We start from the raw sequence: 20,227 nt of genomic DNA on the forward strand, positions 1-20,227 counted from the left end.
TCTCAAAATGCAATATGCATAATAAGGCACCAAGGGGAACCTACATATAAAATTTGAGAAAGATCCCTTCAGTACTTTCTCAGAAATAGCGATAACAAACTTCAATTATCGAAATCCAAGATGGCTGCCTGTCGGCCATGTTGTTTTCCGATTGGTCTCAAAATGCAATATGCATAACTAGGCACCAAGGGAAGCCTACATATGAAATTTGAGAAAGATCCCTTCAGTACTTTCTCAGAAATAGCGATAACAAACTTCAATTGTCAAAATCCAAGATGGCTGCCTGTCGGCCATGTTGTTTTCCGATTGGTCTCAAAATGCAATATGCATAACTAGGCACCAAGGGGAACCCACATATGAAATTTGAGAAAGATCCCTTCAGTACTTTCTGAGGATTATCGATAACAAGAATTGTTTACGGACGGACGGACCACGGACCACGGACGCAGGGCGATTTGAATAGCCCACCATCTGATGATGGTGGGCTAAAAATACCAAAACACACCCCTAACTCTCACCTTTAAAATTCTATAAATACCACAACACACCCCTACTCTCAACAAAAAAATTCTATAAATTCCACAAAACACTCCTAACACTCACCAATAAAATTCTATAAATACCACAACACACCCCTAACTCTCACAAATAAAATTCTATAATACCACAACACACCCCTACTCTCAACAATAAAATTCTATAAATACCACAACACACCCCTAACTCTCACCAATAAAATTCTATAAATACCACAACACACCCCTAACTCTCACCAATAAAATTCTATAAATACCACAACACACCCCTAACTCTCACCTTTAAAATTCTATCAATACCACAACACACCCCTAACTCTCACCAATAAAATTCTGTAAATACCACAACACACCCCTAACTCTCACCAATAAAATTCTATAAATACCACAACACACCCCTAACTCTCACCTTTAAAATTCTATCAATACCATGACACACCCCTACCCTCACCTCACCAATAATATTCTATCAATGTCGACTTGGACAAAGTAGAGTGCAATAGCCGGCCTTTTATTGATTATTTTAGATATGAAACAACAGAATGTTGGTCTAGGAGAGTAATAAGATACAGCTTGAAATATTTCTTTTTTATTTGAATTTTTTTTTATCAAAACAAGTGATCATATTACCATCTGTAAATGATGTTCTGCGTGGTACTAAATATACACTGGCACAGAAGCCAGCTCAGGTTTGTGGTGGAGACAGCTTGGACTTCCTATAGGGGGAATGGATGAGACCTTTGGGGGAAGTACAGAATCAGTTGAGTAAACCAAATAAGGTCTGGATCCTTTCCATTTGTAATTATTGTGATTCTGTGTAATGCTTCGTTAAGTCAGATATTTATGGAAGCAACACAACACTCTACTTCCTAATCAAACCCAATACTAGAGAAGTCACCTGCCGTACACTGTAGTATTGCCTTAAAAACCATAATACCAAAGAGAGGCATATGAGGGCTGCTTCTCTAATGTTAATGACTGCTGTCATACCAAACACTCATACCATTACTTCTGTTTCACCAAGCTGATAATTTACTACTTATATTCAAGTTCCACCAGGACTTAGGAACACCATACGATTACAAATCAAACCTTGATACCTTGACCAGGTCTGGGAGGTAAAATATGTATGGACATATACATTCAACAATAATCTCCATTGAGACAACAGGAAAGATTATAACCAAACAGCTAGACAAATCTAGATCTCTAACAACATTGATTCATCAACCCAGCACAAAGAGACAACTTCCAGACAAACCAAGGTATTGATCTAGAAACTCAACTACGTGAAATAACTTCCAGACAAACTAAGGTATTGTTCTATAAACCCAAAACCATAAGACGGCTTTCAAACCAATGTTTATTTGAGCTTGTGCACTGATTTCAGGTAGGAGATGCTCAAACAAACAACAGCCATTCAATTCTTTTTCTGAAAGAGGGTATAATCCTTTGTAGATTTGATTAGGAGATTTCTATATGAGATTCTGGTACTTTTCCCTGGATACCATCTATATTAGGCTTTAAAACAGAATTACTATTACAGGAGATTTCCGATGACCATTCCATCAGCCTCTGGCCAGAACATAATTGGATCTACACAATACTAGTGGAGATGTGTCAGTAGTCTCAACAGATATGACCTAGTTATTGACGGTCACAATAGATTGTCCAGATTACAGATTGAATGTTGACCTAATTGTCGACTGTCACAATAGATTGTCCAGATTACAGATTGAATGTTGACCTAATTGTTGACTGTCACAATGAATGGTCCAGATTACAGATTGAATGTTGACCTAATTGTCGACTGTCACAATAGATTGTCCAGATTACAGATTGAATGTTGACCTAATTGTTGACGGTCACAATAGATTGTCCAGATTACAGATTGAATGTTGACCTAATTGTTGACGGTCACAATAGATTGTCCAGATTACAGATTGAATGTTGACCTAATTGTTGACGGTCACAATAGATTGTCCAGATTACAGATTGAATGTTGACCTAATTGTTGACGGTCACAATAGATTGTCCAGATTACAGATTGAATGTTGACCTAATTGTTGACGGTCACAATAGATTGTCCAGATTACAGATTGAATGTTGACCTAATTGTTGACTGTCACAATGAATGGTCCAGATTTCAGATTGAATGTTGAACCAATTGTTGACTGTCACAATAGATTGTCCAGATTACAGATTGAATGTTGACCTAATTGTCGACTGTCACAATGAATGGTCCAGATTTCAGATTGAATGTTGAACTAATTGTTGACTGTCACAAGAGATGGTCAAAATTTACTGATTTAATGTTTTATGTAGGATAAATTCCTGCTATGGGTGAGAAAAACAAGATTTAAATATTCTTACGCTGATGATAGAAATGATGCACTATTTACCAAAGATACGTAGTCCATCTGATCGTTCACACCAAACATCTCGATAATCCCCCTCCCAAGGTGTGCTCATCCAACGAAACACAGAGCAAGTGTCTGCATAACACGATTCACTCGTCCATAATTGGTCGGGGCACTTCTCTTTCTTTGGACCAGGATAAGCCAGTATAGAACGAGATCTGCTGCGAACTCCCTCTGTGTAACCTGGAAAAGGACAATATACCAAATCATAAACGCAATCAACACTTTAATTCAAAAGAAGCAAGACTATTGTATGGTAGCTTTCTGAAAGATCTTGCCATGAAATAGTAGTTTTTCTGCAGATTACATGCTCTATTGCGAAAGCCTTCTTTAAAGTCATATTTTTTAATGTCTTAAGGTTGTTGGTCAAGAAATGTCTGTAACACATAAATGCATTAAAAGCATTCAGTAATACCTCTGACCTGTTAGATTTGATCAGTGACCATCACAACACTCAAACTAAAAACAAATCTACGAATTGAAAAAAAATTCCACATCACTTTAGAGATTCATGTATTGACTAAAATTGATGGACTTACCCATTTCAAAATCGTGACAGGGGATGTAACATTGACTCCAATTGGACCAGTCAGTAACCACACATTCTCCTGGACAGGGAACATGGCAAGGCTGCTCTTTCTAATGAAAAGATGAAAATTAACAGTGGGGATTATAAAATTAACAGTGGGGATTATAAAATTAACAGTGGGGATTATAAAATTAACACTGGGGATTATAAAATTAACAGTGAGGATTATAAAATTAACAGTGAGGATTATAAAATTAACAGTGGGGATTATAAAATTAACAGTGGGGATTATAAAATTAAGTGGGGATGATAAAATTAACAGTGGGGATGATAAAATTAACAGTGGGGATTATAAAACTAACAGTGAGGATTATAAAATTAACAGTGAGGATTATAAAATTAACACTGAGGATTATAAAATTAACAGTGGGGATTATAAAATTAACAGTGAGGATTATAAAATTAACAGTGGGGATTATAAAAACGAAGACAAAAGACAAGGAAATGTTTAGTTTGCTATAACTTAGTGAACAACAATATATTTCAGTCCAATAAGAACATTGTCACTAAGAGATGGTAACAGATGTATGTGCCAGGACTTGTGAGGACAATGAGACACCTAACGTACCGGCGAGACCATGGTGGTGAGGTCCCGTGGACAGCGTGACGAGTCGACCACTAGTCCGTTATCACTGCGGCATGTGATGTTCCTGGTCTGTACTCCATGGCCACACACTCCCAACTGTAATATCAATAATAAACCTGACTCATTGTCTATTTCTAATCATGTTTATATTATGTCTTGGGAAAATGTTATACAAATTTGGCTGCTGGTTCTCAACCTTTGAATTTTTTGTTCAGCAGACCATATCATTATTTCCATATGGGAGATTGCATGTTCAAAGTTTAAAGCCCCAGATAAGTTTATGTCTAAATTCAGCGTCGGAAATCCAGAGTCTCTCTCCTAAATAGAGAGGGTCGATCAGCAAGCATAGGTTCAGAGAGCACATGGGCATCTGGTTACATAAAATATTTTATGAATGTTCAATCAATATATGGAAGAACTTAGTATACCTACACTGTTAATTGAAAGTTCACTTTAACACAAGAATTAAGTATATATACCTGTGTTGAACACAGTGACCAGTCGGAGATCTCCCACTTGTAGCAACCACGAGAGAAGCAGTGCATTGCCTGGGACAGAATTGTTGGACAAGGGCGGCCATTACCAATGTACTGTTGGACGATTGAACGGTTTCTCTTCTTGGTACCTGATACCATGGTTAGAAAGAAAATAAAGTTTGTAATGACAACATGTAGCTACTTCAAAGTAACCTTAAACACTTTACATGGTCTCTATGGCTTCAAAGTAATAACACTTATAACATGCTCTTTATGGATTGAAATTAATCTGAAACACTTAACCTGCTCTCTATGGCTTCACATCTAAAAATCTAATACATGTGCTTTCTATGACAGGTATCAGAGGTCATGTATTCATATTTTCATTAAGGTCAGAACTTGGAAACAACAAATTATGGATGTCCTTTACATCTGTATCAACTGATATAAAAGAAAACGGACGACAGAACCAAAGTGAAATTGATCTTTTAATCAGACCAAAACTGAATTGCACAGAAATACATAAAGCAGGTGACTGTAAGATACACCCCTAAGGGTACACAGCTGATATAGAACATGGATTTTAATATGTAGGTACACATATACATTCTGGACAGGACATAAACTTTCATCGTTCAGCTTTTATTTCATCATATTATGATGACATTACTTGGACAGAAACGTTTAGGCATGGAAATCAATTAAAGTCTATATTGTATACCTGCTTGACTGGTAAAGCAATATCTGCTAATATGTTGATTTGGAAGCGTATTTACGAAGCATGATTTGTAATATGATGGTCGATACCCTTATTTCCATTTAACTTTATACAACATGATCTTCACCAGGAATTTCCTCATACATAATCAGTCCTTATCATCAATAGATTGTATCATATAAACAATAATCAAGGTAGCTTTATAACATAATGCCAAATGCTAAAGGAATATATCACTACTTTGATTAATGCATTTAACTTATTAACAGATCCAGAACTTACCAAGTCCACATCTTATACTACTCCCCAAGTACATAACTTACCTAGTCCACATCTTATACTACTCCCCAAGTACAAAACTTACCTAGTCCACATCTTATACTACTCCCCAAGTACAAAACTTACCTAGTCCACATCTTATACTACTCCCCAAGTACAAAACTTACCTAGTCCACATCTTATACTACTCCCCAAGTACAAAACTTACCTAGTCCACATCTTATACTACTCCCCAAGTACAAAACTTACCTAGTCCACATCTTATACTACTCCCCAAGTACAAAACTTACCTAGTCCACATCTTATACTACTCCCCAAGTACATAACTTACCTAGTCCACATCTTATACTACTCCCCAAGTACATTACTTACCTAGTCCACATCTTATACTACTCCCCAAGTACATTACTTACCTAGTCCACATCTTATACTACTCCCCAAGTACATTACTTACATAGTCCACATCTTATACTACTCCCCAAGTACATTACTTACATAGTCCACATCTTATACTACTCCCCAAGTACAAAACTTACCTAGTCCGCAACTTTTGCTGCATGCACTCCATGGAGACCAATCGGAGAGGAGACAGTCCACATCACATGGTATCTCACACGACACGACAAGGGGCTCCGTAACCTGGCCATGCACCTGTATATACATAGTTTTAAACTTTTCATTTTTACACATTCATCAGATTACATAGCAAACTGTACATTTGTTTTCTACTTTATAATTTAAAACGCCATTTCACAACAGAAAAGTCACTACCAACAATGAACCAATCAACTTACATATTTACACAGCTTGTTGTCCACGACACGACCAAAGTGGTTTTTACAGATGGCGTAGCGCTCCTTGTGTCCAACACCACAGTCATCCAGACCATTGTTGACAAGACAGGTTGTCCACTGGGCCAGCTCCCAGGAGTACTCAATACAGTTCTCTCCCCTGATGCAGTGTCGTGACTCCGTCAGTGGGGGACAGGTACTCTGATACTCAGAATAAGCTGCAGATTCACGCCTTATCGTCCTCTCTCGCTGCTGCATCTGGTTATGGTTGCAGGGCTACAAGTAGGATAAACGAAAATAAAGTATGAAATGTCACATCTAGTACAATGCAATTTTTATTTGAGATTGGTTCCAATGAGGGTGTTATTATAAGTGACTAAATTTCATACAAATTTTATGTATTGTTGTGTTCATTCAAGTCTTCATATATTTACTAGAGTTTGATCATGAAAATGAAACTTCAATAGGACATTTACCAAAAACTTAATATAGGTGTACAATGTGTGATGGCTTAAATTGGTTTGTTGATCCAGATTCTTCCCGATTAAAGTGGCTTAATTTTAGAGTATCTGTCTAGCCGTATATACCTTTGTAACAAACAGGAAGTAATATTATATATGTGTAAGACAGGCTATGTCTGGTATACACTGTAAATCTACCTGCTGGCATTGTGACCATTCTGTCCATTCACTGAGCACACAGTCACCGGGACAAGGGAGATAACAAGAGCGGGTACTTCGTGGTTCGGGGAGGCCAGCACAGTTACCATCGTCTACACGCTCTGTCATAACGCCGTTAATGTTAACAGCATTACAGCTGAAACATCAACAGAAATGTACCAAATTTAATTATAGGTGTGAACTAAAGTTAAAGGTATGAACCAATTCCTGTATCACTGGAACCAGAACCTTGAACATTTTAGATTTTTTGTTATATTTTATTTGATACCTCATTCAATCTTATTACAATTGATTGGATATTTACACATTACAGATTTCTTTGTGAAATGGAGCTGATGTACCATTAGGATAGAGAAAATATTGTAGGCATTAGAGGTAAATATATTGTACCTGACATGTCTGTTTTGTTGTCCGTCTCCACATCTCTCCCCGACTGGCGGCATACACATGTCCCAGTCCGAGGCTTTCCATGTGTACTGGACACATTCCGGATGGCATAAACGGGTCTGGATCTCCTACAAACACACAAAAATAGATATACAACAATGTTCAACTGGTGTTGAACAACATTCCAGCAGTGAAGTAGATCTCTGGATGATTGATCTGATGAGATTACAGTACTATACCTCATCTAATGTGTTGTCTAGTGAGGGGCACTGACGTCCTCTAGGGGAGGGTAGCTTCATGTTGTTACGGAAACGTTGTTGGACACCAGCACCACACTTGGTGGGACACAGACTCCATGTACTCCATGAGGACATCTTACAGTCTACCGGACACGGTATCCTGCAGGTCTTCTCCTTCGTGTCTGTGTAAGAAACACTGTCTGTTATGTATAGCAAGGCTATTTCTAGGATGGCTTAAATTGTTCTGTTTTGTAAAACATATCTACGTATGCTATATATCTTTGTTATATCCGGAGTCACCTCATGTTTTATCTTCAAAACTTGAAAAACTCAAGTACCGTATTTGACCTAATAAGGGCGCCTGCCCTAATAAGGGCACCCCTACTTTTTTTCAAGGAAATAAATCTTTGACTGAGTGTAAAAATGGTGTTCAAAAGTAATAATTCATGTGAAATGTTTTGCTACTTTATGTGTTCAATTTTCTTCAGCAAAGTAAGTGACTGGAAAATAGTTTTCGCCACATTTTGTCTATTCCTACAGATGACATGTCAGTGCAAAGAGCACCCGAAACTAAACACACATACAAATAATAACTTACCATCTTTATTTACAGATAAAGTAAAAGACTTCATTCTTGTTGATAAATAACTTTTGTTCAGAACAGAAAGCTAGTAAAAGACATTGTAGGTCAATAATAAGGTCAAATAAAACGATGTCTGATATGATCTGGAAAATCACCTGTGTCTATAAATAGAACACAAAAGAGTTCCATTTGAACATAAATGGTGGAACACACGTTCTCTGGTCTAAAGATCAGCTGGCATGGTTTACAAGTTTACAGGAATATTCAAGTGATGTTTAAGCTTAATATATGATAATGAATAGATATCTTCATCTGGAATATTTTTATGACTGCATATTTCACCGTTTCCACAGCCTTGGGTATTCTGCTATAAGGTATAGTCTGTTTCATAAAACTTCAGAATAACTAATCTTAATAAGGGCGCCCCGACTGTCAATTACCCACGCCCTGCACCCTTATTTGGTCAAATACGGTATATAGCTAAATTTGGTGACAGAATTGATGGCGATGTATCTATTAATACCAATGAGTAATTAGGGAGAGTAATGTCACACACAGAAGAGGGGAAATGTAATGACCAGACCGGGAACTTTGAACTCTAGACATATGCTCTACCCATTTGATCTACCTGGCCACCGCGTTCATCCCAGCCCTGTTACGCTACAGTTAGATCAATGATTACAATAGTAAGTTATAAAATGAGGAATTTTGTTAAGAATATAAGAAAACTTGTTATGATGTAAAAGAGTTCTAGCAATGAGGAAACCAAACAAACTCAATTACTGTAAGGAAAGTAGGTTTTAAAATATATACACATAACATTCGGCAAAGGACTGCATGATAACTGACCTTTTCCATCCAGTGTGCATTTGTCAGCTGATTCCATTGCATTCATCACATTACGACATGCAACAACCTTGTACTTCCGTCCAGCCCCACAGCTATTTCCGACTTCAGGACCGGTGATGTTACGAGCCAATCGGATGCCCCGATGGCCAGATAAGTGGGTCATCATGAGGTCGTGTCTGTTCGGTGGATCCAGGATACACTGCGACCATTCGCCAATGATAATAGGCTCCAGGGTTTTACAGTAACATGGTCGGTGTTCATACAATGGGTAAAGCTGCTTGTCCTCACATCTCAAGGGCATGGACTTAGAGCCTGTCAATCATTCACTCATAAAATTAACATAGGCATCAACATAGGACTACTTAATAATATTTGGAAATATTTTTACTTCAATCATGCCCAAGGATTGAATGGTTCATCTGGTGTCATGACTTGAAATGATGAACCCGATATTATGGATATGTTTGATGCAGGGGTCGACATTAACTTTTTTCTGCACTTGTCCCTTCGGACAAGTGATAAGATAAATTCACTTGTCCGAATGAAATAATCACTTGTCCTACATATGTTTCTACTTTCCATCTGTTATGTGTAAACAGCGAGATGATTTATTATAAAGTAGAGGTAAGCACTGCAAGCCATAATTTCGACTCATAATAATTACTAACAACAATAAAACAGCAAGAAAGTATTATTACAAGTTATTTAAGTTTTACAAAACCATCCTTTTTTTACCTAAAAGCAGATGAATGAAGTACTTTAAAATAATTAACTTTCATGAAGAACTGTTGGACTAAACTATAAACAAACTTACTACTGTGAAAACATTAAAACATGTCACCGTTTTCTAGGGCACGGCAGTCTGCTTCATCTGTAGCCTCCTTAATTATATCAAAACTGATTCATTTTTATTACGATTCAAGCAGACGGTATCTGTCGTAGTATCAATGCTCATACATGTACAGCATTCGCATGCATTTCAAACATACTAGTGATACCGATTACATGTTTTCGAGAGCCCTCGGAAGTCTACCATCATTTCTATGTAGTTCCGAATGAAGCTTTAATAAGCATGATCAACTCACTTCCGTTCGATGGTTAACACAATTTAAAGGAGTTTTTACTCATTTTACAGTGAGTATTGAATCAGTTTTGACTTCAGAATATAACATAAATAAAACACAATGACAGATTTGTTACTTGTCCCGTCGGACAAGTACTTTAATGATTTCACTTGTCCGACATCAATTTCGTCTGGTACCGGACAATCGGACAAGCGTTAATGTCGACCCCTGTGATGATGTCACTTTTTCAGCCTTTCATGGATTAATTTTATCCCAATAGAAGTTTAATAGTATAATTAACAAGGACCGAAGTATTTGTGTAATTATACTCTGAAGACCATCCTACTAATATACCTTTGATTGGCCGACGATCTCGGAACTGTTTCCCGTTACAGCCTTGAACACAAATGCTCCATTCCGCCCAGTCAGTGAAAATGCACTCCTCCTCACATGACACGTAGCATGCACTGTACATAGAGGGCATGGCGCCAGCGTACCTCAGACACACGTCGATAGCCTGTCTTGTACTGTTCTCACTTCTACAGGTCACATCTAAACATAAAAACAATCTCGATATCACCAGCTCTTTAGTGAGGATTCTTTTTTATCACTTTTTAATGGAAAATGGAAGAGAAGCAACCAAGAGTCTTTATTGAAAATCTTATACTTCCAGTATTATTGGAAAAAATTATGCTAGTTACTGTATAATATGATACTTTCCTTGTGTATAAATTTTTGCTGTTTTCTGTTCCTATGTAACCAAGATTATGTATATGTCAATACAACGAACATTGTACAAAATACTTTAGTTTCAATATTTCATAGGCTAATCATGAAAGCTTATACCCACAAAATTATTTCAAAGCTCCAAACCACGAAAGTAAGTACACATGAACATTTTGTGTTACACAGTGTAACATTTTATATATCAATTATAATTTAGATAAGTTTCGAATAAAGGTTTAAAGTACACCAATCTTGACATATTGTCTACGTAATTAAATCTGAATACATCAGAGGCTCCAAATGTTAAAGAAGGGACAGAACTCTGATGAAATTGTTGGAATAAAAATGCCAACATCGCACTTTCAGAGTGTGGTGATTACACTAGTGGGGTCTCAAGCTTAAAGTAAATCGGATGAAAACTGTAAAATAATGGACTGTATTAACTTACTCCTGGTACGAATGCCCTTGCCACATCCCCTGACAACAGGAGGAAGAACACAGGAGCTCCAGTTAGTTTTTACCCAGCTAAATTGATTACACAGAGGCAGATTGAGGCATCGCTGTGTCTCTTCCAGCATCTCCGGACATGGTGATCCATTGTTGTCGGGGTTCTGAAGGATGAAGCGTCTCCTTGTCCTTGTGGGTACATTCTCACCAGCTGTCACCAAGAGAACATATATATTAAGTAATCTTAATCACTTAGCTGATGTCACTAGTACCCAGTCATATGGTTACATACTGTATTAAATTTACAATAAAAGTTTTTGTCAGTTCAATATAGAGTATCTCTCTAATCGTAACATCATTTTGTGATATTTAATTGGTGATCTTCCATATCGCAGCATCAGGATGTTACAAATGACTATGGTAAACCAGAATGTTTGAATAAGGTAACCAGAATGTTGGCTACGGTAACCAACATGTTGACAATAGTAACCAGAATGATGACTATGGTAACCATAATGTTGGCTTTGGTAACCAAAATATTAGCTACAGTAACCAGAATATTGGCTACAGTAACCAGAATATTGGCTACAGTAACCAGAATATTGGCTACAGTAACCAGAATGCTTGGTGGCTACAGTTACCAAAATATTGGCTACAGTAACCAGTTTGTTGACTATGGTAACCAGGTTGTTGACTATGGTTACCAGTTTGTTGACTATGGTAACCAGGTTGTTGACTATGGTAACCAGGTTGTTGACTATGGTAACCAGAATGATTACTATGATAACCATAATGTCTGCTGTAGTAACTAGAATGTTGAGTATAGAAACCAGAGTGTTGACCTCGGTAACCAGAATGTTGGCTACAACAACCAGAATGTTTACTACAGTAACAAGGATGTTACCTATATGGTAGTAAGGATGTTGAATATGGTAACCAGAATGTTGACCATCTTAGTCAGAACACTGAATGTGGTTACCAAAAGGTGGATTATGGTAATCTACTAACATGACTCTTGACTATGGTAACCAGAATGTTGAACACAGTACCCAGAATATTGCTTACCAGAATGAACTATTGATTCATGTTAGATGAGCAATATTTTTGTCAAGAGACAAATTTGTTTCTGTTCAGTTTAAAACTAACCTTCCCAACAGGTCGCAGAACAGTCTGACCAATCAGAATACTCAGTGACAATGCAGTCTTGTGGACATGGTACTGTGCACACCTTGAGGGCATCAGGCTTCACCTTCTCCGTACACCTACAGACACAAACATTTCATGTTTATCATAAACCTATCATAAAGGGTTGAATACAATGTTAACTTATCGTAAAGGGTTTAATACTATATAAACTTATCGTAAAGGGTTGAATACTATATAAAGTTATCGTAAAGAGTTGAATACTATATAAACTTATTGTAAAGGGTTGAATACAATGTTAACTTATCGTAAAGGGTTGAATACTATATAAACTTATCGTAAAGGGTTGAATACAAGGTTAACTTATCTTAAAGGGTTGAATACTATATAAACTTATCGTAAAGGGTTGAATACTATATAAACTTATCGTTAAGGGTTTAAAACTATATAAACTTATCGTAAAGGGTTTAATACTATATAAACTTATCGTAAAGGGTTCAATACTATATAAACTTATCTTAAAGGGTTGAATACTACATAAACTTATTGTAAAGGGTTTAATACTATATAAACTTATCGTAAAGAGTTGAATACTATGTAAACTTGTCAAGAGGGGAATTAGTATTACATAATCTGATGATAAAGTGATCAGTATTAGATAAACTTATCGTAAAGAGTTGAATACTATGTAAACTTATCGTAGTTGAATACTACATGAACTTATCATAAAGGGATCTATATCATTTTGGTGTGACTTTCAAAAAGTATTACAGATTGGTCCTGGGATGTATAATTTTGTCCAAGTTATAAACAAGATACTAGTAATAAATTTATTGTAATATCTTACTTTTCATCTGATTCCAGTTTTCCCTGAGAGTCATAACATTTAACACTACGCGTTTGCGTGCCCCGCCCACATGGGCGTGTCAGGTCCTCTAGCTGACACACCCCCCAGGGGTCAGCCTGCCACATAAACAAGGCACACTCAATCAGTGTGGAGCAGTCAGCTGTTTCCTCTAACTCACGAGCATTGGGACATTCACCTCCTCCTGAAAACAAAAAATACCATCTACTTTCTTTTTTCACAAATCAATTGATTCATACTTTAATTATACACATGATTTTTTAAGTGTTTATGAGTGAATCATTGAATGGTGATATTTAAATGTCAAATTCAGAAACTTGCCAACTATATTTACACTATCACACTGGTAAACTCAACCGCCATATTCACACTATCAGACCTTAAACTCACCAGTCATATTAACCATTAGGTATCACTGAACTAGAGTTATCTCTCTTTGCATGAATTTAAACTTCTCTTTACTTTCATCAGCTACTTACCTGAAAATGGCCGTGCTAATATTGTGCGCTTGCGTCGTTTGATAGCCCGTTCCCTGAGATTTCCGGTGTGGCACCGATCTGGACACTCGGACCAGGGCCCCCAGTTGGACACAACACAGTCATTGGGACAGGGTATCTCACACTGGACCTGAGTTTCTGGGCGCTCACGGAATTCTAGACACAGGCTGTCAGACACACGGATCTGAATGACAAATTATAGAGCACAATAACTTTGTGATTATCCAATAAATGTTTAGTCTTCCATGATACATCAGAAGCATGCAGAATAATTCCTTGTTTTATGTGTATGTGTTTTTTTGTTTTTTTTGTGTGAAACTACAATACGAAGGGGAAAAAAGATTTTGAATGGCCAAAATCCAAAACACAATGTTAGTTTTGAGAATTAAAGAATTTAAATGTTACACTGATTCCTAAGGGGTGAATCATACTTTTATTTAATTGGATTTGAATTCCTAATAAGGTATCCTCACAGTGGTATAATGGTGTAATCTTTACTAACAAACTTAATTTTGTTCAATATTTAACCTCAAAGCTTGTGATTAATCTTAACACTTGAAATGACATGATGAGTAATCTGGGTATTGGGTCCTAACAGGATATATAACACAGCTAAATGATTCAAAAGCTTCTATCACAAAGCTTGTACTCGTACCTTGTACTTGTTGAGACAGGCAAGAGTGCGGTGAGCGATGCCCACCCCACAAGCCTCACCCATATTGGTGTTACGGAGGATACAGGGACGCGCGACAACCTTCCAGTTGTAGCAGGGCTCGGGATCACAGTTCTGTGTTTCACTCAGATGTGGACAAGTCTGGCCCCCCGACCCTGGGAGGGTCAAAGTCTCACGAGTACGGTACCGCTGTCCTGAAATCAAAATTTCCCATCATTATAGATGATGTAATGAACAAAAAGTTACTTGTATTGCAGTGTGGGACCAGTTTAAATGGTATCTCTAGGTTTGATTTTAATCTTAAGAGACATCATATACTGTAGAGATTGAGGTTTTGTTGGTTTACCAGCATACCACTTACAGTATAAGTATAGTACCTTTATTGGAGTTTACACATTTTCAAACATACATATATTTACAGTGACTTACTTATATATACGTACCTGTATTGAGATTTGCACAACGCTTCCTAGCACGACATTTTCAAACATACATATATTTACAGTGACTTACGTACCTGTATTGAGATTTGCACGACGCTTCCTAGCGTACTGTTCGCAGTCTGTCACTTTGCAGTCAGACCACATTGACCATAAAGACACTGTACAGTCCCAATGACAGTCCGCTCGACAGGTTTGTGAAGTCAGCGGCCGGTCCTCCAAACACTTGCTGTCATCCACTGGTTTCTGTTGACCATCATCTACAATATCAACAGTTTATTAGGAGTTGTCGAACCTAGGTATGGGGAGGGTTTAATGTTAGAAGATTGAGTGAAATTTGGTCAAATAATGATTAAATGCTGACTTACGATTTTCCTCAACACAGATGGATTTCCGGTGTTGTAACCCTGTACTACACTGCTTTAGTCCGTTCACCGGCTGACAACTTGACCAACCAGATACAATCCACTTTGTTCTAAAATAAGAAAAGTAGAAAGTAAAAACAAAATCATTTAACAGACAGGAAATACTTTTACCATGTTGACAAGTAAGAAGAAATTTATCTTGCCATAAATATAACTACATCTAGTTTTATATATGTTACGTGTGTTCCTTAAAATTACCTTGGACATTTACACTGAGCAGTTCTTTGAACTTGTGTGTTAATACCTTACCTAAGATATTTACACTGAGCAGTTCTATCAACTTGTGTGTTAATTCTTAACCTTGGACATGTACACTGAGCAGTTGCATGAACTTGTGTGTTAGTTCTTAACCTTGGACATTTACACTGAGCAGTTCCGTGAACTTGTGTATTGATTTCTTACCTTGGACATTTACACTGCATGAGCATGCAGTTCGGTGAGCTTGTGTGTTAATTCCTTACCTTAGTCATTTACATTAAACAGTTCAGTGATCAACTCCTTGTCATTCTTTACCTTGAATATTTATGCTGAGCAGTTTCTTGAACTGTTGTGTTAATTCCTTACCTTGGACATTTACACTGATCAGTTTCTTGAACTTGTGTGATAATTCCTTACCTTGGACATTTACGCTGAGCAGTTCCTTGAACTTGTGTGATAATTCCTTACCTTGGACATTTACACTGATCAGTTTCTTGAACTTGTGTGATAATTCCTTACCTTGGACATTTACGCTGAGCAGTTCCTTGAACTTGTGTAACTTCTTCGAGGGGCGGACATGCTGTCCCTGTCCCCACAGGAAGTTGGAGGACACGGCGTGTGCGTTTGATTAGTCCGACCCTCTTCATACCCGTACTGTCGATACAGCTGCTGTTGATGCGGTCCCATGACGACCACTCGGACACAATACAACTCTTAGGAATGATGCAAGCTTGATGATCTACAATGGGCTCCCGCAGATTTAAGTGGTCACGGCAAAATCTGTAAATAAAGTATCATTACTTTTTCCTGTTCCTGTATCATATAATCAGACCATACAGAAAACTTCATCACATACCTGTGTATTTACGATAACTATAAAGTGCAAATTCTTGTTTTAGAATGTAAAGAACAGAATATATAATAACTTTTATTGTATGAAGGGAAATTGGTAGCATTCGAATTTGACATATAGTCAGTGTCATAATTAAAATGTACATCTGCATAAAAAGTATGTGGATAGTTTATGTGATCCCCCTCCCCCCCCCCCCCCTTCCCTTGAACACACAAAAGACAAAAGTCACACATATAATATCAGATCCATAACGATCCTAAAAACACAATCCACAATCCATATATAGTTAATATGCATATCAGACAATAAAACTAATGGCTAATGTCATTTTTAACACAGACTTACTTCCCGTTGACAAGAACTCCAAATGTGTTTACACATTTAATTTTACGCGTTTGATGACCTATCACAGGATGGTTGGGATTTTGTTCTGTACCGACAGACGAGAATGGCACGCAAGGTGTCCAAGCATCCACCGATAGGAAAAACATCCCAGAACAGTTCCGACAAGGCATTAATTCAGAAAAAGGTGGACACATCTGGCCGCCATTAGAGTCTGGCACCAGAATAGTCCGCGTCCGTGTTTTGTTTAAAACTCGACATTGATCACAGCTGGTCCAAGGGGTGAACTCTGTCACCACACAGTTCTGCTTACAACGCAGTTCACATCGTTTTTTAGTTGCAGGTTTTTCCTCGAATGATAAACAAACAGAATCCTTTTCAACTTTTCCGTTTTCCTTCCACACACAAGACACATTACGGTATGAGATCCCCCGACCTTTCGCACACACTTTGACCCCAGGCTCCAGTTTGCACTGCTCCCATGGGGTCCATGCCCAGCGAACCTCGTAGCGGTGCTCGCGACACACCTTGAAACATTCCTGCCGCTCTGGCGGCTTTGAAAGGTGGCCGCAGTTTGACTCATGAGTAGTGGTGATGACTCCATTGGAGCTAATAAGCTTACAGTAGACTGGTCTGGTTGTCTCCCCTCCTGGACCACATCCTAGCCTGTAACACTCACTCCATATGCCTGGAAGAAATCAAAGAGAGATTATCACAAGGGAAAAAGACTGTTATCCGATAACTACAACTAATCATCTTACACTTATTTAGGAAGAAGTTCTGTTCTGCTCATTAATATCAGCAGAGTGAATGTCAGTCAATCTATAAAGGTCAAGGGTTGCACATTTCTGTGAAAATATGTTTTTTGTTTTGCTTGAAATTTTGTGTAAAAAGGTGTGAATTTGATTTTTAAAACCTTTTGTCACCAAATGCAGTCCTCAGGAATTATTAGTAAAAATACTCATCTGTGCTCTCAGGCATTTGCCATAACCCCTTCAAAAGCTATAGTTTTTTATTCAGGGAAGGAAGTCAAATAAGGTGATTTTTTTTTTTTTTTTTTTTTTTTTTGTAATTATCTTTTTATTCAGGATTTTCATCAATATACATAAAATACAAAAAACAAAAAAAAACAAAAAAAAATAAAAAAAAATAAGGTGATTTTGTTTCTTGAAGAAAGACTTGACAACAACATCAGTTGGATCCCTAGTGGAAACTTTGGAATATAATGATGTTGTCACACACATATATATATATATATATATCATAAATTCACCTGGTACGAGAATAAGATATCAATGGAAGACATTCCACTTAATGTCCATTTTCTTCCAGGAATCCTTTATATTTATTTGATCTTATGAAGATTATTTATGTACACAGAAAAAATGGAGGATAGGATTATAACAAACGTATGTATACAATTTGTGAGAGAGCTGTACAATGTACAACAATAACCTACCTACAACATATCTCTATACAGAATACAGCTATTTGGCAGGGGATCACAGACCGGTCCTCCCTGTGGGGAGTTGTGTAACTGGCCCCAGACCACATGTCAGTACCACAAAACACATCAGGGAGGATACCAATGTTACTGTACCACACGTCGATCAGTACCACAAAACACATCAGGGAGGATACCAATGTTACCGTACCACATGTCAGTACCACAAAACACATCAGGGAGGATACCAATGTTACTGTACCACATGTCAGTACCACAAAACACATCAGGGAGGATACCAATGTTACCGTACCACATGTCAGTACCACAAACACATCAGGGAGGATACCAATGTTACCGTACCACATGTCAGTACCACAAAACACATCAGGGAGGATACCAATGTTACTGTACCACATGTCAGTACCACAAAACACATCAGGGAGGATACCAATGTTACCGTACCACATGTCAGTACCACAAAACACATCAGGGAGGATACCAATGTTACCGTACCACATGTCAGTACCACAAAACACATCAGGGAGGATACCAATGTTACCGTACCACATGTCAGTACCACAAGACACATCAGGGAGGATACCAATGTTACTGTACCACATGTCAGTACCACAAGAAACATCAGGGAGGATACCAATGTTACCGTACCACATGTCAGTACCACAAGACACATCAGGGAGGATACCAATGTTACCGTACCACATGTCAGTACCACAAGACACATCAGGGAGGATACCAATGTTACCGTACCACATGTCAGTACCACAAGACACATCAGGGAGGATACCAATGTTACCGTACCACATGTCAGTACCACAAGACACATCAGGGAGGATACCAATGTTACCGTACCACATGTCAGTACCACAAAACACATCAGGGAGGATACCAATGTTACTGTACCACATCAGGGAGGATACCAATGTTACCGTACCACATGTCAGTACCACAAAACACATCAGGGAGGATACCAATGTTACCGTACCACATGTCAGTACCACAAAACACATCAGGGAGGATACCAATGTTACTGTACCACATGTCAGTACCACAAAACACATCAGGGAGGATACCAATGTTACCGTACCACATGTCAGTACCACAAAACACATCAGGGAGGATACCAATGTTACTGTACCACATCAGGGAGGATACCAATGTTACCGTACCACATGTCAGTACCACAAAACACATCAGGGAGGATACCAATGTTACCATAGCATACAATATAAACAAGCCAGTTACAAGGTGGTATTTTGTCAACAAATCAGTTTGGTGTCAATCGGCCAAACAGTTGCATCATTTTGTTAATAAGTCTGCATGGTGTCACTATAAGGCAAGTCACTTGGTGCTGGTGTCAATATGGTGTTAATAGGTTCGTCACAACATACTGTTGTCAATAAGTCAGTATGGTGTCAATAGGCCAGTCACAACATACTGTTGTCAATAAGTCAGTATAGTGTCAATAGACCAGTCACAACATACTGCTGTCAATAAGTCAGTATATATATAATAAGTCAGTATGGTGTCAAAAGGCCAGTCACAACTGTAACTGTTGTCAATTAGTCAGTATGGTGTCAATAGACCAGTCACAACATACTGTTGTCAATAAGTCAGTATGGTGTCAATAGGCCAGTCACAACATACTGTTGTCAATAAGTCAGTATGGTGTCAATAGACCAGTCACAACATACTGTTGTCAATAAGTCAGTATGGTGTCAATAGACCAGCAACAACATACTGTTGTCAATAAGTCAGTATGGTGTCAATAGACCAGTCACAACATACTGCTGTCAATAAGTCAGTATAGTGTCAATAGGCCAGTCACAACATACTGTTGTCAATAAGTCAGTATAGTGTCAATAGACCAGTCACAACATACTGCTGTCAATAAGTCAGTATATATATAATAAGTCAGTATGGTGTCAATAGGCCAGTCACAACTGTAACTGTTGT

At 37.8% G+C, this 20,227-nt stretch overlaps 1 protein-coding gene across 9 annotated transcripts in view; it reads right to left on the reverse strand.

Annotated features, from left to right (window-relative positions):
- The window catches only part of LOC117321526 (thrombospondin type-1 domain-containing protein 7A-like), a 282,966-nt gene that overhangs the window by 33,584 nt on the left and 229,155 nt on the right, over positions 1–20,227 (reverse strand). For all 9 annotated transcript variants that reach the window (XR_004531377.1, XR_004531376.1, XM_033875962.1 and 6 more), the window contains 20 exons: positions 16,810–17,494; positions 16,131–16,391; positions 15,357–15,463; positions 15,066–15,248; positions 14,531–14,742; positions 13,858–14,059; positions 13,361–13,562; positions 12,517–12,632; positions 11,372–11,581; positions 10,552–10,749; positions 9,134–9,445; positions 7,702–7,883; positions 7,466–7,590; positions 7,055–7,211; positions 6,399–6,671; positions 6,141–6,255; positions 4,611–4,756; positions 4,114–4,227; positions 3,496–3,595; positions 2,939–3,139 (listed from right to left, as the gene is read on the reverse strand). Coding sequence is in view for 7 of the 9 variants with exons in the window: in XM_033875962.1 (XP_033731853.1) it covers positions 2,939–3,139; positions 3,496–3,595; positions 4,114–4,227; positions 4,611–4,756; positions 6,141–6,255; positions 6,399–6,671; positions 7,055–7,211; positions 7,466–7,590; positions 7,702–7,883; positions 9,134–9,445; positions 10,552–10,749; positions 11,372–11,581; positions 12,517–12,632; positions 13,361–13,562; positions 13,858–14,059; positions 14,531–14,742; positions 15,066–15,248; positions 15,357–15,463; positions 16,131–16,391; positions 16,810–17,494 (4,101 nt within the window). In the remaining 2 variants the exon portion in view is untranslated. The remainder of the gene's footprint in view (positions 1–2,938; positions 3,140–3,495; positions 3,596–4,113; positions 4,228–4,610; positions 4,757–6,140; positions 6,256–6,398; positions 6,672–7,054; positions 7,212–7,465; positions 7,591–7,701; positions 7,884–9,133; positions 9,446–10,551; positions 10,750–11,371; positions 11,582–12,516; positions 12,633–13,360; positions 13,563–13,857; positions 14,060–14,530; positions 14,743–15,065; positions 15,249–15,356; positions 15,464–16,130; positions 16,392–16,809; positions 17,495–20,227) is intronic.

This window comes from Pecten maximus, chromosome 2 (genome assembly GCF_902652985.1).
Source record: "Pecten maximus chromosome 2, xPecMax1.1, whole genome shotgun sequence".
Lineage (NCBI taxonomy): Eukaryota > Metazoa > Mollusca > Bivalvia > Pectinida > Pectinidae > Pecten > Pecten maximus.